This window comes from Abrus precatorius, unplaced genomic scaffold, assembly GCF_003935025.1.
Source record: "Abrus precatorius isolate BTA unplaced genomic scaffold, Abrus_2018 Scaffold2, whole genome shotgun sequence".
Lineage (NCBI taxonomy): Eukaryota > Viridiplantae > Streptophyta > Magnoliopsida > Fabales > Fabaceae > Abrus > Abrus precatorius.
The window spans coordinates 21,566,301-21,581,792 of record NW_020874362.1 but is presented as its reverse complement, the minus strand read 5'-3'; the positions used below and the strand labels follow the sequence as shown (position 1 = coordinate 21,581,792).

Sequence of the window (15,492 nt, the reverse complement as noted above, 5' to 3'; positions counted from 1 at the left end):
AGCATAGACTATATAGTAATGTTAAAAAAAATAATTTTTTTTATTAAATTTAATTAATGAACTCTGTAATTAATAAAATAAATTTTGTATTTTTTTTAATATGATCGTTTTTCAAGTTTAACATGTCCCGACAGTTATTGATGAACTTTGTTTATTTCCTTTTAGAGATATGAATGTTACTATACACCTGGACATGTCCATTCACAGAGTTGAGGATAATTTCTTAAGCTGTAAACAAAATTACCTTCTCTTAGTGACAATTATATTACATATACGTACTATTAGCATTGATTAACAAGTTATAATTAGTTAAGTGGTTAGTTCCAATTTGATAGACTTTAACTATTGCCATTAATCGATTTAATCTTGTGCGCAAGACACGTTATATTCACTGATTTTTTCAATTTCTTTCTTCCCTTTCTGTCATGTTTCTCAGCATATTGTTTTACAAATTTTCGATTAACTTCCCCGCTTTTGACAGCCAATTAGTGGTAAAGATTGCAAGCCATTTTTATAAATAGCAAAATTTTGAACACACCAAATTAGATAATAATGGTTCTTTCTTTATTATAATCAAAACACTGATATCATATATTAATCTAAAGTTCAATTCATACATCAATTTCTACATTTGCAGAATGTAGGGTACCGAATCTATTGAAACAAGCCAATCATTCCAAAACAAAATAATAATGTTTGGCTAAGGAAATTGGAAATGCATCTTTAACTGATCACCTACCATGGGTTGATTTCCTAGTCTCTTATACGATCATCCAAAGTATCATGCTTTATAAAGAACTATGCCAAATTCTTAATCGTCACACCATTCAATTTGGGGTTTAAACATGAATTGAAGAACTTATGAATGATAGAGTAATTAAGTATCTTTTTTTAACTGAACGGAGACCATCATAAACCAGGATTCTGAACCTGGGATTTCATTTCGCTAAAGCATTCTCAAGCTATGCATAAGCACTCCCAAGCCTTTTGAATTTGTATAGATAATCATTTGGATTTCTTTGACACAATCTACCATTGAAGGTCTCTCATTACTCTCAGCACGTACACATCGTGATGCCAGATTGGCGAACATGACAATAGACTCAATTGTGTAAGAATTTCGAGCCATCTCTGGATCTATCACCTTACGGAGCTTTTTGCGGTCATTCAGTATGTGCCTCATCTACATTATAGAATTATTTAATATGTCAACCCAACCATATTAACTGCTTATTTGGTTCAATTTATTTTAGAGAATTGATCGATTAATTTTTCAGTTTTGTTAACCTTAAGGTCCTTAAAGCTAAGTTTAATCAACTAATAATAGTAAGCTTTTTTTTTAATATTTATTGCATTTTTGTATACTTATGGATGCTTAAACTCAACCAAGAATTAACAAAACTGTATTTTTATAGCGTGCTAAGAGAACTTCAGAAAATATGAGATTATATCACCAATATTAAACTTTACCAAACATGCTATAAGTCTTTCAATATAAAAAATATAATAACCATTTAAACTAGAGTGAAACAGAAAAGTGTATGTAATAACATAAGAAAAATGATCCTCAAGTATGTGTGAAAAATGCTTTGCATTGGGTGATGTTTGGAACCTACCTGTAGTACTAGGTTTTGATCATTTGGGCCCTGGTTTAAATCTACAGCTCGACGTCCTGTCAATAGCTCTAGAAGAACAACACCAAAGGCATAAACATCACTTTGTAGAGTGAGTTTTCCAGTCTGTTGACAGCAGAAATAAATTAGTTGTCATATAAATGAAGAAGATAGAATTAATCCTATACTGAAGATTTAAAACTGTGAAATTGCATCATCTACACAAAACATAATTGTAAGAAAAACGATCCTTGTGGTATGAAAATATACCAACCGATGTATACTCTGGGTCAAAATAGCCAAAGGTACCAAGTACTCTTGCAGTCACACGTGTTTCCTGTCCTTCTGGCATTAGTTTGGCAAGCCCAAAATCAGATATCTACAGGATGGTTGTTAATTTTGATTCAGTACATATTTTGGTATGTTAGACATGTTGTATATCATCATTGAGAAATGAGAGTATATTTATACCTTTGCTTCAAAATTGGCATCTAAAAGGACATTGGTGGATTTGAAATCTCTATGAACAATAGGAATTCCTAGACAAGAGCTTGAATGGAGATAAGCAAGGCCTTTTGCTGCTCCCAATGCCACTTTGAGTCTCAGAGGCCAATCCATTTTTCTTTCCCCGATTCCTAAAATTAGACACTGATTAACAGAAGCTTCATTTAAGAAAATTTCATATCAAGTGTATTAATTTTGGGTACATGACAAACCATTCAAATGATCTTGCAGGTTCCCATTATGCATATATTCATAAACTAGGAATCTGTGCTTCCCATCAGCACAGTATCCTATCAAAGAAACAAGATTTGGATGGTCAAGTCTGCTCAATATATCAACTTCTACGCGGAATTCACGCTCCCCCTCTGCTTCTTTAATTGCTGGCAGCTCCATTTTCTTGATTGCTACAACCTTCAGAGGGATGACACATAAATATGTTCTTATTTGTATCTAAATCACAAATATTGAGTTATTTACTATGAATTAAGTGATAACATTGCCAATAATTATAAGAAGCATGATTTCATTAGCAAAGCAACAGTGATGGTACATAACTTATGAGAATTATGATGAATTGTATTGGAATTTGAATAACTTATATCTAAAGCACATTACCTCTCCTGACCGCAAAGTGCCCTTGTAGACCCTGCCAAACCCTCCTTTTCCAAGAATATTATCATCACTGAATGAACATGTTGCCTCTTCCATCTCCTTGAGTGTGAAAACAGATGATCCATGCCTCCTTTTGGTAGGTTGAGGTGTTTGATCATCAAGTTGCCAAAACTCAGCAGGTTTATAAATCCCTGAAAAGAGGGTGAATGTATAAATTGTTACTAGTTGATGTTGCAAGGAGATATCTATATTCTATCACCCAGTACAAGCTTACAACATGAAAAGAAGAAAAAGCAAGTAGAAAAGTACAAGGGTCTGAATGATCTTGGGACTTGCTTCTTCTACGCTTGTTCCATGCTGAGACCAAACCAAATGGCATGGTTGTCTATCTTGTACGGTTCTATGTTAAGACATGAAGTGGTTGGTTCTAACAAACCAAATGCTCAATTGGATAGAAATGACTAATTCCATGACACCCTTAGAAGGTACATGTGGGGTTTTCCTAGAACCATGAAGTAGATCACATTGGAATACTTGGCATGCATTGGAGAGAGCCTTTACCATATAAAATTATTTTCATAGTAAGGGAATCCTGTGTGGAGTATGTATGGAGCAAGTGAAATTAGAGTAGAAGAATACTCAAAAAACACCCTCCAACAACTTGGATTTTCTGAGACAGACAACACAAGTAGAGAACTATGTACTTTAAGGAAAAGAGAAAGCTGAGAAAAGAAAAGTAGAAAACAATTGCTTGCCTTTTGCCTTTTGGTTGGGGAAGTAGTGGTGGGGTGTTTACTTTGACAAGGAAGTGAAAACTGCAGCATCATTCTCCATTTTCATTTAATTTACGTTTTACTTGTTTAGACAGATTGAAAATGCATTGGAGGTTGGAGGGTCATTTTCATTTGCTCTTCTCAGTCTTCATCACAAATATTGCTCCTGAATACTTTTCTTGTATGGTGTTAACCGTCAGTGTTACTATTAAAGTCTATCATCATCAGCAATTAACTACGATTTTGATTTTTTTTTTTTCTTATCACGATTTTGATTTTTTTTTTTTCTTATCACGATTTTGATTTTCTTTGGGAACAACACTGATTTACTAGTACAGATCCATTAATGTGGAGACCCAACAACCAATATCTATTTGTTGGTCAATTACCATCCTCATTAAATCTACGGCAAGGAAAGAGAAAAATAAAAAACAATTCACGCGGGACTTTTAAAAGGTTATCAAATTCGCAAGCAAGAAATTTGTGTGAAATAAGTTCTCCAAAAATCAAGCATTTAATAACTTATGAGCTGTGAAAAATGGAGAGCATGAACTTTTTTTCCAATTCATTCCTTTCTTTTGGTCAAACAGTAACTGCGATCTTGGTTGAAGCGTTCTGGCTTCTTCTACTCCATTTTCCTCACTTGCTCTTGAGAGTGTGCTTAGGGATTGGGAGAAGAAAGAAGGAGAAGGAACCTTAAAAAATTTAAAAAGAAAAAATGAAAATTAGTTGTTTTTCTTTTATTTTTGTTAAAGTTATCTAAACTGAGGCATTTTACAATATACGAGTGAACAAGTGAGATCCCTTACTTTTCTGGCTTGATTTAACTAATATTTTTTTAAAATTAATTACTAAAATAAAGTAAAAAATAAACTTATTTCCTGTTTGGGACGAATTTTTGCCACATAAGCAGTTGTTTCTTATTTAAACTAGACAAAATTAATATTTTTAATTTTTATTTAACCATTTCATCTAAAAAAGAGACGAAACACTCTACAATTTGACACGTGTTATTAGTTTTACACAAAATAGATACTAAATATATTAATTTATTTTGTTTACTCTACAAATGAAAAAATAAACGATAAGTGTTCATATATCCTTAAATTCGTCTCAACTGAGGACGAAACTGTATCTAAATTTTTTCATCTTTGTGAAGGACGAAATTAGTGTTACCCTGGATATGTGTGCATATCTTTTAGCGATTGTTTGGTCATCCAGATCAAAAAGCAACCTAATTAATGACAGACTTAGGTAAAACATAGTAGTAAATAGCAAATGGTTAACGAAGATTAGAACCAAATGAAGGATTTATAATTCCTAAACCCTAAACCCTAAACCAGGTCAGGCCACAGGCTCCTGTCAGGTGGCCTGACCTGTTTCCATCCCTACTAACAAAGGAAGGACATAATTCTTACCTCTCTCGTCTTATTCTTTACTTTCAACTGTATTTATGCATGTCATATTACCTATTTTTTTCCTTATATCACAAGAGATCACCTTAGAGAATGATGCAAAGAATAATTTAAATTATTCTAATAAATATTATTATATAAATTTATATGTACAGAAAGAGTAATTATAAATTACTCTCTAAATGCTATTAAGAGAAAATAATTTTTATAACTACTTTTCAAATGTTCTTACATGATTAGTGTCACCACTCAAATCATCACCATTTAACTTCTAAATTATAATGCTAAGTATACTTTTTACTATTATATACACCAACAACTTGAACTATTGTATCATTTTGATTGCAAACCACTACACTTGTGATTCACAACTAGCGATAAAAACAGGTGAGGATAGGCCAGCCATTACTTTAAACAGACCTGACTTATAACATAATTATTATGCCTGAACCTGACCTGACTTATTTAAGTGGCATGACCTAACCTGAAGCCTGTTAACAAAGTCTGTTATAAAAAAAAAAATCTTAATATTAATGAAAATATAAATATTTTATTATCAAATTAGTTTACATATTTTTCTACTTATCATATGTGTTATTGATAATTATTAAATAATTGTAATAATTTATATAAATAATTTTTAAAATATTTATTATGCCTGAACCTGGCCTGACCTGACCTGAAACTTGTTAACAAAGTCTGCTATGAAAAAAAAAATCTTAATATTAATAAAAATATAAATATTTTATTATCAAATTAGTTTACATATTTTTCTACTTTTCATATGTGTTATTGATAATTATTAAATAATTGTAATAATTTATATAAATAATTTTTAAAATATTATTTGAGCACTATTTATAAAATTTTTATATTAAATAAATTTTAATTTTTATTATTTATTTTTAAAAATTATTAAAGTATTAAAGATTTTTATTTTTTTAGGATTATATTTTGTTTGTTTAAAGACATCTTATATTTAATAAATAAAGTCATAGTAAACACATAAAATTAATCAAAAAAATAACATTCACATAATTTATTGAATCAGCTGAAAGAAAATTATTATATTTTAAAATAAATAAATTTAAATTCAAAGTTATATATATATATATATATATATATATATATATAATGACAATAATAATAACTATCAAATTAAAAAAAATAACATAATTATAAAATATTTAATTTTATTTATTTCATTAATTTATTATTTTAAATTAACAAATACACGTAAATTAACAACACTATAGCATTAATGTAATATAAAAAAGTATTATTGATACAATAAATTAAAATATATACATATATATATATATATATCAGATGTAAATTGATAAATTATCTAATAATTTAATTTTTTATTTATATAAATATTTGTAAATTATTAAATTTTAAATATATTTTAATAACTATAATTAAAGTATTAAAGATTTTAATTATTTTTTTATGATAATTATATTTTGTTTGCGTAAAGATATCTTTTATTCAATAAATAAAATCACAGTAAACATATAAAATTGATAATAAAAAAAACACTCACAAAATTTATTGAATAAGCTAAAAGAAAATTATTATATTTAAAAAATTATAAATTATAAATAAAAAATATTTATATTATAAAATTTAAGAATACAGAAAAATAATATATGAGTATAGTAAGAATTAATAAAATTTATATTTAAATTAAAATAAATTATATTTCTAAACTTTTATCTTAATAAAAAAATATGTAATAAAACTTTATATATATATATATATATATATATATAATGACAATAATAATAACTATTAAATTAAAAAATAATTAAAAAATATTTAATTTTATTTATTTTATTAAGTTTTTATTTTAAATTAACAAATATACATAAAATTAATTACACTATAATATTAATATAATATAAAAATATTATTGATACAATACATTAAAACATATATATATATATATATTATATAAATTTATAAATTAATTTATTTATTGTATTTTGAATGTATATTAACAATTATATTTTTTAAATATTTGTTAATTATTGAATTTTGAATGTATATTAACAACTATTTTTTTAAGAAAAAATGTATTTACATCTATGTTGTCGCAACCGGAGTCTCGATAGGACGGCGATGACAAGGAGTCGCCACCAAAGTTTATTAAAGAAAACATTGGAAAAACTTTTAATTGAAAAAAAATCTTCGAAAACAGATTTGGGCTCAGGAGTCGTTTACGTATAAGGAAGGTATTAGCACCTTACGACGTCTGTTGGTTAAAACGGTTACCTTCTAATTAATTGTGCAAAATTTTACTCTAACTTTAAAAACATTTATTTCACTCTAAGAGAAACTAATTAATATTTTTTTACTATTTTCAAATTTGTTATTATTATTATTTTTAGATATATTTCTAATTTTTACAAATTTTTTAAGAGATTTTAATTTCATTTTTTTAAAATAAGGAAACACAATAAAAATTATTTGAATTAAAGGAATGAGTTATTTGTAAAAATATTATTCTTTTTTTTTATTTTTTGTATTAAAGAAATATTATAGTAAAACAAAAACTTATCTTAACACATTTTTTTATTTCCTATTTTTAAAATAAAATAAAAAATTTACTTTTAAATTTTTATAAAGAAAATGTGCTAGAAATTAATCTTAATTTAAAATAATTCTAAAAATATTTTGAACCTGAAAAAGAATTTAAAAAAATTGGACTTGACAGGTCAGGTTTCCGCTCCTACGTATCCTCCGTGTATAACGTAGGAATCAAAGCTACACGTAGTTCTTTTTCAAAAATTATGTTTTGAATAAGTTTCAAAGATTTTCTTTCTTTTTTTTTGTGAAAAAAAAACTTGATTTTTCTTTATTATTATCATTTTAAAGTAAATCCACTCCTGCACAGGATTCAAGTTAGCACACGGCTACTCAATAAACCCTTACGATCCAAGCAAAGTTGAAGGTGGATCCTCTACTCTATGAAAATTACTTGGCCGTTGTATGGATTCAAAAGACTCATTTTTTTATAATAATACAAAATTGATATACCTTTTAATATAAGATTTTTGCACAAAAAAAGAAGAAGAAACAAACGAGAGACATACAAAAGAAATAAACAAATACAAGAATAAACAAAATTGATGAGTAAATAACTGTTATTCAATTTAGGTAATAAGTTTTTCTTTAGGTTAGGATATGCAAAGAAATTAGGGGTTTTAGAATTTATGAAAAGAAAGAATTTTTAAAATTTGGAAAAATTAAATTTTTATAATTTGCAAAATTGTTAGGGTTGAAAAAAATAGTTTGTTTTAGACCTTGCAATAAAATTGAATGATTTTAGGTTAGAAAAACAAATATTATTTTTAGGGTTTGCAAAAAAGAATAATTTAGAGTTAGAAAAAAAATAGTTTGTTTTTAGAGTTTGCAAAAAAAAAGGTAATACTCGGAGTTAGAAAAAAGAAATTAATTTTATGGATTTGGATTTTATTTTTAGGGTTAAAACAATATTAGGATTTTTAGGTTTACGAAAAAAAAAGAGGGTTTATCATTAAAAAAGGGGTTGTTGGAGAAAAATTAGATTCTTTAGGATTTTTCAAAAGGAATGATTTTTGAGGTAGAAATTTTTTATTTTTTTTTTAACAAAATGAACAAATATTTCATGTTAAAAAAAATTGGGATTTGCAGAAAGAAAAATTTTAGAGATAAAAGGAAAATTAAAAATTTTGTAGGTTTATAAGAAAAGAAAAAGATTTTAGGTTAGATAAAGTAGGATTTGTAAAAGGAAAATTAAAAATTTTGTAGGTTTATAAGAAAAGAAAAAGTTTTTAGGTTAGATAAACTAGGATTTGTAAGAGGAAAAACTTTTAATACAGACAACAAAAAAAACATGAAGATATGATAAGTAAAAAAAAAAAAAAGAACAACAAAAGAAAAAGGAAATAGTAGTTCTTACCGAATGATAAAGAGGAATGAATTATATTTTTGTTGACTCATTTGTTATGACTTAAAGTTTTTGAGTCGACTTTTCCTTCAACCTTCTAGATATGTTCTTTCCAATTGATCTCTAGGACTATACTTTAACTCTCAGTTGATTTCTTTTTAACTTTTTCCTTTTTCTCTCTGTTTCTTGAGCTCTCTCTCTTCGTTTCTTGAGCTTTCTCTCTTGAATTCTCTCTATGCTCTCAAAGTATCTCTGTAAAGAAAATAAAAGGTGTCCACCTCAAAGTCCCCCCTCTGAAGACCTAAGCTTCCTATTTATAGGTATTTTCTAAAACTCTAGATCCTAATAAAGGCTCTCTTATTTTCCGATGACCAGTAATCAATTTTTTTCTTTTTATCCATTTTCCTAAAAATTTACTAACTACTTTGACCATTTCTAAATCTGATTTTACTTTTAAAAATTAAAAATTTGAATTTAAATTTTAAATTAATTTTTTTAATCTATTTTCTTAACCTCTTAAAAAAGAAATTATTATATTTAATTTTTTATTTTAAAATTTATTTTGACAAGGACCCGGATAAAATTGGGTATTCACATATGTCAAATTCATAAAAAATAATTATTTAAAATTTGACATATTTATATTTAGGTGTATTGCTGTATGCTGTAAATCTAGTATGTAAAATTTTTTTATAGGTACTATACTTTACTCAAAAAATTTATACTAATAAAAATAAAATACATATTAAGTTACAAAAAGTATATATTATTGTATATAATTTATTTAAAATTATATTTTATATTATTTACTATATGGTCTTATTATATATATATATATATATATATTGTATATGAAATTTCTTATTTTATTTTTCTATCTTTTTTTGTAAAATTTTAGTTTTGAATAAAATATAATTCATATTTAAAGAATTTCTATTTATTATAAAAAAAGAATTAAACATAATATATTAATATAATAATTAAATAGTAATAATAATAAAATTAAGAATATGAAAATATATTAATATAATATTAATATTTATTTTTAAATTTTATTTTGTTCAATTTTAATTGCGTCTTGTTCTTGTTCAAAAATTTAATCACTTTTTAACTTATTTAAATGTAACAAATATGATAATTTATTATTAAATAAATTTATCATTTAAAAAGTATAATTGTATATAAATATTTTTAATTTTTAATAGAATATAATTTCTATTTATTATAATAAAAAATAAAAAGAATTATAACATAATATATTAATTTAATATAACAGAATTAAAAATATATTATTAAATAACTTTATTATTTAAACATATTTTGACAGCTCTACTTTTAAATTATATATATAGGCCGACCTGTCAGGAATTTCTGAGGAAAGAAAGCCCGTTGCTTACCAGATTATGCTGACAACTTCACACTGACATAGAGTAAAGACAAGGGGCAGAATGGAGACCATAGGTCTTCGCGCCGGCTCAAAAAGAAAGGTTCTTACTTCGAGAAGACTTACCAAAAAGAGCCAAAGCGTTCAGGTCAGCAACTCGACCTTTGCCTACTTCGAAACGATCCAATGAAAGTTGGCCCAATTGCTTGAACATATAACCTTTGTATCCGAGAGTAGACTTGTTATTCAAGAGCAAATTACTTGACTATCAGCCCAAGGATCAGGGCAATCTCTTGGATATCTCGCTTCTTGGCTGCTCTTTACGTTGTCCCATCATTTGGTGGTGTGCTGATAAGATATATCCGTGGAAGCGCTTTTATAAGTATGCTATCCTTGGCGACGATATTTGTATCGCCGACTCAAAGGTCGCAGAAGTCTACCTATCTACACTTAAGGATTTAGGTGTGACTATATCACTTCCTAAGTCTTTAGTGTCAGATGTGGGTGGCGCTGAGTTTGCTAAGAAGTTTAGGTTGAAGAATTTTTCAGTGGATTTTTCCCCTGTTTCTATTCGAAACCTGGCTAATTCCCATACAATACATGGAGTGTATTCCCTTCGTCATCTCTATAAGATAGAGAGGTTTTCCACTCTATGTCGATTGTATGGTATTGGTTATAGGCTTCTTGGTGAACTTAACCACACTAAGTCGTCTACATACGGCTGAAGGTGATTTGGTTAAAGGCTAAGCTACCTTTCGAGTGGTGGCTTAGCCAGCGCTGTCCTGTCGACCCTTATTTAAAATAAAATAAAAGGTCAATTGATCTGGAAGCTTCAACAAGCTTTTAGACCTAAGGATCTTGTGGTGTCTTAGTCGAGACCTTTTAATAGTATACATAATGGCACTATGGCAGACACCAAGATCACTCGTTTGGTACCCCTATTGGGGTAAGCCACATGCCAAAGAAGAACTTTGGGCTTAGAAGCGCCTCCCTAGAGAGCAAAGCCAAAGCAATCAATCATTGCTTTTAAGGGCATTTTCGCTTCTATAAAAAGTGAATTCAAGGTATAAAGGGAATAGCAAAACCTATCAGAATAGGCTTTGTAAACAGCTTAAACTTGGCTTATTTACTTAAACAGGTCTTAAAAAAAGCTAAGCCTTATTTATTTATTAAAAAGGCCAAGCAGGCCCCTGTCAGGTGACCTGACCTATTTTCATCCCTATTCACAACTGTGTTTCACTTGTATCTATTATTGCATTATCATTGCATCACTTCTCATTATCACACATCCTCTCCTCATGTCACTACCACAATTATTATTATCAATTGAATCAATAACTGTGAAATCATTATTCTCATTATCGTATTACTTCTTACTAACTTAACATTGTTGCTACTATTATGTCTAGAGTTCCTCACCACTATGCCTAAAATGAAACTTATAGTAACTCTAACACTTCATTATGCTAAACTCTAGTCACAATACCACCATGGACTTCACTCTCCTAATTGAGTTGAGCAATGTCTTACCTTTGCATGTATTTTTAAATTAGAATATCTTAAGACACATTTTAAAATTTTGTTTTATAAGAGTGGTTAATACATAACTATTTTTTAAAGTGACTTTGGAGAGCATTATATATAGAACTGCTCTACGATTAAATATTAAAGAGTGAATGTATTGCATTTATTCTCTAAAATGATTTTAGAGAACGATTATACATAGAATCACCTTACAAACAGAAAATTAGAAAGTAATTTTGCTATTATGCTCAATATGTGACTACTTCAAAATATTTAAAATAGTGTAGTGTTATAAGTTAAGTGTTTTTCTAGTTTAAAATTTCTTTATTTTTTTAAATTTTATTTGAAGTTCGTTGGAGTAAGGAGGTTTTATTTTGGTTAGAAAATTAAAAAACAATGGAATGGCGAAGCCTATAATTGAAAACAAAGAATAAGAATCATTAATGTCATGAAATGTGTTAACCAGGCAATTAATCAGTAATCAAGCTTCTCAGTCCTTTTCTCCCTCGCTCAAATGGGGAGTAAAATAGAAAGATTATAGTGAAGACCGTGTGATAATGCCAGTCACGTGGGGTGTAGAAGGCAATGGAAAATACAAATGCACAGTTAAAAATAAATAAATAAATAAATAAAGTGAAATGAAAACAAATTAATGGCATGCTGCAGTGCTGTACAAACTAGTAGATGTATATTCAACAAACTACTCTTGATCTCTTTATTTGAAGTTGTGAGTTGCAATAATAGTTAGATATAAAATAGTATTTTGTTGGTAAATTTTGTAAAACATTTAAAATTTGATATTTTTATTATAATTTTTTTTATAGGCAAAACAAATCTTATTAAAAAAAGTTCAAGGGGAACTCAAAACCCATATACACAAAAAATTACTTACTCAGAGAAATAAAAAGCAAAAATATACTTATGCAAAATTAAGACAGATGCAATTTCGTGGGTTCAAATACCAATCAGCTAACATAATAGCTTCTCCCTTACTAACAAGTGAAAACCATTTCTAGGATCTCAGAATAATAGAATCTAGGACTTCCCTCTCATCCAAAACACCATTGGAAAATATAATTCTATTTCTATGCAACCACAAAGACCACACTGTACTTACCCAGATAATTAATAAGCATATTCCTTCTCTTTTACTACAGCCAACACCAACCCAAGAAAGCAAGTGAGTCGATAAATCTGAAGGCAAAACCAGTGAGAATCCAAGCCAACGCGCAGTAAAGTACCAGATTTGAGATGCAACTGAGCACGTTAAAAATAAATGAGTTGGAAGTTCCTCCAAACCATGACAGAAACAACAAGTTATATCATCAATTTGAACACCACGATCAATCAGTAAACCTTTACAAGGAAGTGCATTCAACAACAATTGCCAAGAAAAAACCAGACACTTAAGAGGGACCTTCCCTCTCCATAGCCTTTGCAAGGCATCTGCCGTACACTGATCTACACTATTAGGACCACCAAAAAGTTTAAATAGCCATGAATACGCAGATTGTACTGAATAACAACCTGAAGAATCTGCTTTCCATACCCATTTATCTTCTTGTAGTAACTTAATGGAAACTCCATCCACAAGCTCCAACAAAAGATTAAAGCTCGAGATCTTATGTTGAAAGAGTCCTCTTCACCAACTAACATTCCAAACCCATCTAGTGCCATCATGAAAACCATTCTCCAATACACGTGATTCAACATTTCTCGCCACTGCAAATAATCGCGAAAATGCTTCACACAATCGTACCCCTGCTACCCACTTATCTCTCCAAAAAAGAGTGTGTAAACCTGCACCCACACTTCTATCAAACTTCTCATCCAGCCATGAATTTCCTTGATGAATAACCTCCAGCAAATCACGCCACCACAAAGAACATATGTTGTAAACTGATGAACGTTGAAGAGAAGAAGCTAATCTTCCATATCTAGATTCAAACACTCGTACTCACAATGAACTAGAACAGTTAACACCTCGCCACAACCATTTACCAAGAAGCACCCAATTAAACCACCGCACATTCCTAATGCCCAAGCCACCATTCTTCCGCGGTCTACATGCATTTTTCCATTTCACCCAGGGGATTTTAGATCCATCCTTAACACCCTTCCATAAAAAATTCCGTTGGATAGTGACAATTTCCTTTATTACCAACTTCGGCACCTTAAAAAAGGATAACGAGTGCAATGGCATAGAATTAAGAACGGCATTAATCAAAGTCACCCTACCTCTAATCGATAAATACCTATGCTTCCATGACGCTAACCGCTTTTTAAGAGTGATGAGTCCATATTTTACTACATTTTTATACATCATTTATTACTTTTTATAGAAAAGAATAGACTTAGATAGTGTAAATAAGATGAATATTCCAATTAGGCTAAATAATATAGCTTTCTTAGTTTTTTGTTAATTTACATGAATTTAGATAGTTTATTTTACATATTTTGATCATTTGAATAATATGGCAGGAATCCCCAAGCTTATTTTGAAGAATTATTGGATTTTGAGGAATTTGAGTTGAAAGTAACTACTTTCAATATTGATAGTGACAACTACAGCAAGCCACTTCCAGCAAAGGGACCAAAGTGATCACTTTCAAAGCTTAAAGTGACAACTACAGTAGCCCAGAATCAACCAAACCTGCGCGTGGTTACTATGAATATTCATAGTAGTCACTCCAGAGCATGCAGAATTGAAGGTGCTGCGCGTAGTTACTATCAAAAATTCATAGTGACAACTCCAGAGAGTCCAAAATGTCCCAGTGTTGCGCGTGATTACTATGAATATTCATAGTAATCACTCCAGAGAGGCAAAACTCAACTGATGCTGCGCGTGTTTACTATAAAAGAATGAGAGTAATTACTTTGGAGGGCGCCAGCTTTAGTATAAATAGATTTTTACCAAATTAGGGTAGGAGTTCTTACACTTTTTGAACCTTTTCTCTTCTTTACTCAATTTAGAATATTTTCCAGAGCTTAGGGCAACCTTGGGTGACAGCCAAGGGTCCAACCTAGGGTTTGGTTTCTCATTTCTCTTGCTTTTACATTAATGTTAATGAGTTTTCTGCACGTTTTTGACCCCCATTTCCATGGAGGGCTAAGTTTGTGTAATCCTTAGTGAATTCACATGGGTTCTTGAGTTCCTTGAATTTAATGATAATATAATTCCTTTCTTTCATGAATTACTTCTTCCTTGTCTCTTGAATTGAATTAATGGTGAATGAGGGGGGTATTGCTCAATTAACCCTAATTTTGTTTTAAGGAGATTCTAAACTAAGGGTTACTTAATCCTAGGTTTAATTCTAAGGTTGCGTAATTTTGGGATGAGAGATTAGAGCCTAACAAATTGCGTAATTTCGTTGGGACCATAAGGTTGATTTTCGCTTGTTAAATTAACCTAATTCATAGAAGAGAGGATGAATGTTAAATCTTGAGTGGAATGAGGATAGAATCTATGTGGATGAACTAAGGATTGCTGTTTTCTATTATTTGAATTAATTAAACTCATTTGCTCATTGCTTTTTATTTTGATTTGAAACCACAAAACCCCCTATTTTAATTGCTTGTTTAATTTATGCCTTCAACATGTTTAATGAAGATTAATAACCAATGTTCATGGGAGACAATCTAGGGTTACCCTAGTACTACATTAATTTGTTTAAATTTTGATGAGGATTTACGACAAATCTTTTAAACACCTTGAAATAGACCATCATCAAAT

At 29.1% G+C, this 15,492-nt stretch overlaps 1 protein-coding gene across 2 annotated transcripts; it reads right to left on the bottom strand.

Moving 5' to 3' along the window:
- Nucleotides 1-828: 828 nt before the first annotated feature.
- On the bottom strand, nt 829-3,662 carry LOC113858909 (probable serine/threonine-protein kinase PBL28). 2 transcript variants are annotated; one of them, XM_027491703.1, is made up of 7 exons: nt 3,000-3,662; nt 2,733-2,920; nt 2,330-2,528; nt 2,085-2,248; nt 1,888-1,992; nt 1,617-1,739; nt 829-1,183 (listed from the first exon to the last, which is right to left on the bottom strand). In XM_027491703.1, the coding sequence occupies exons 1-7, from the start codon at nt 3,106-3,108 to the stop codon at nt 947-949; spliced, it is 1,125 nt and encodes a 374-aa protein (XP_027347504.1). In that variant the 5' UTR covers nt 3,109-3,662; the 3' UTR covers nt 829-946. The 2 variants fall into 2 exon arrangements, with proteins under 2 accessions (XP_027347504.1, XP_027347505.1); XM_027491704.1 differs by having other exon boundaries at nt 3,039-3,662.
- Nucleotides 3,663-15,492: the final 11,830 nt, after the last annotated feature.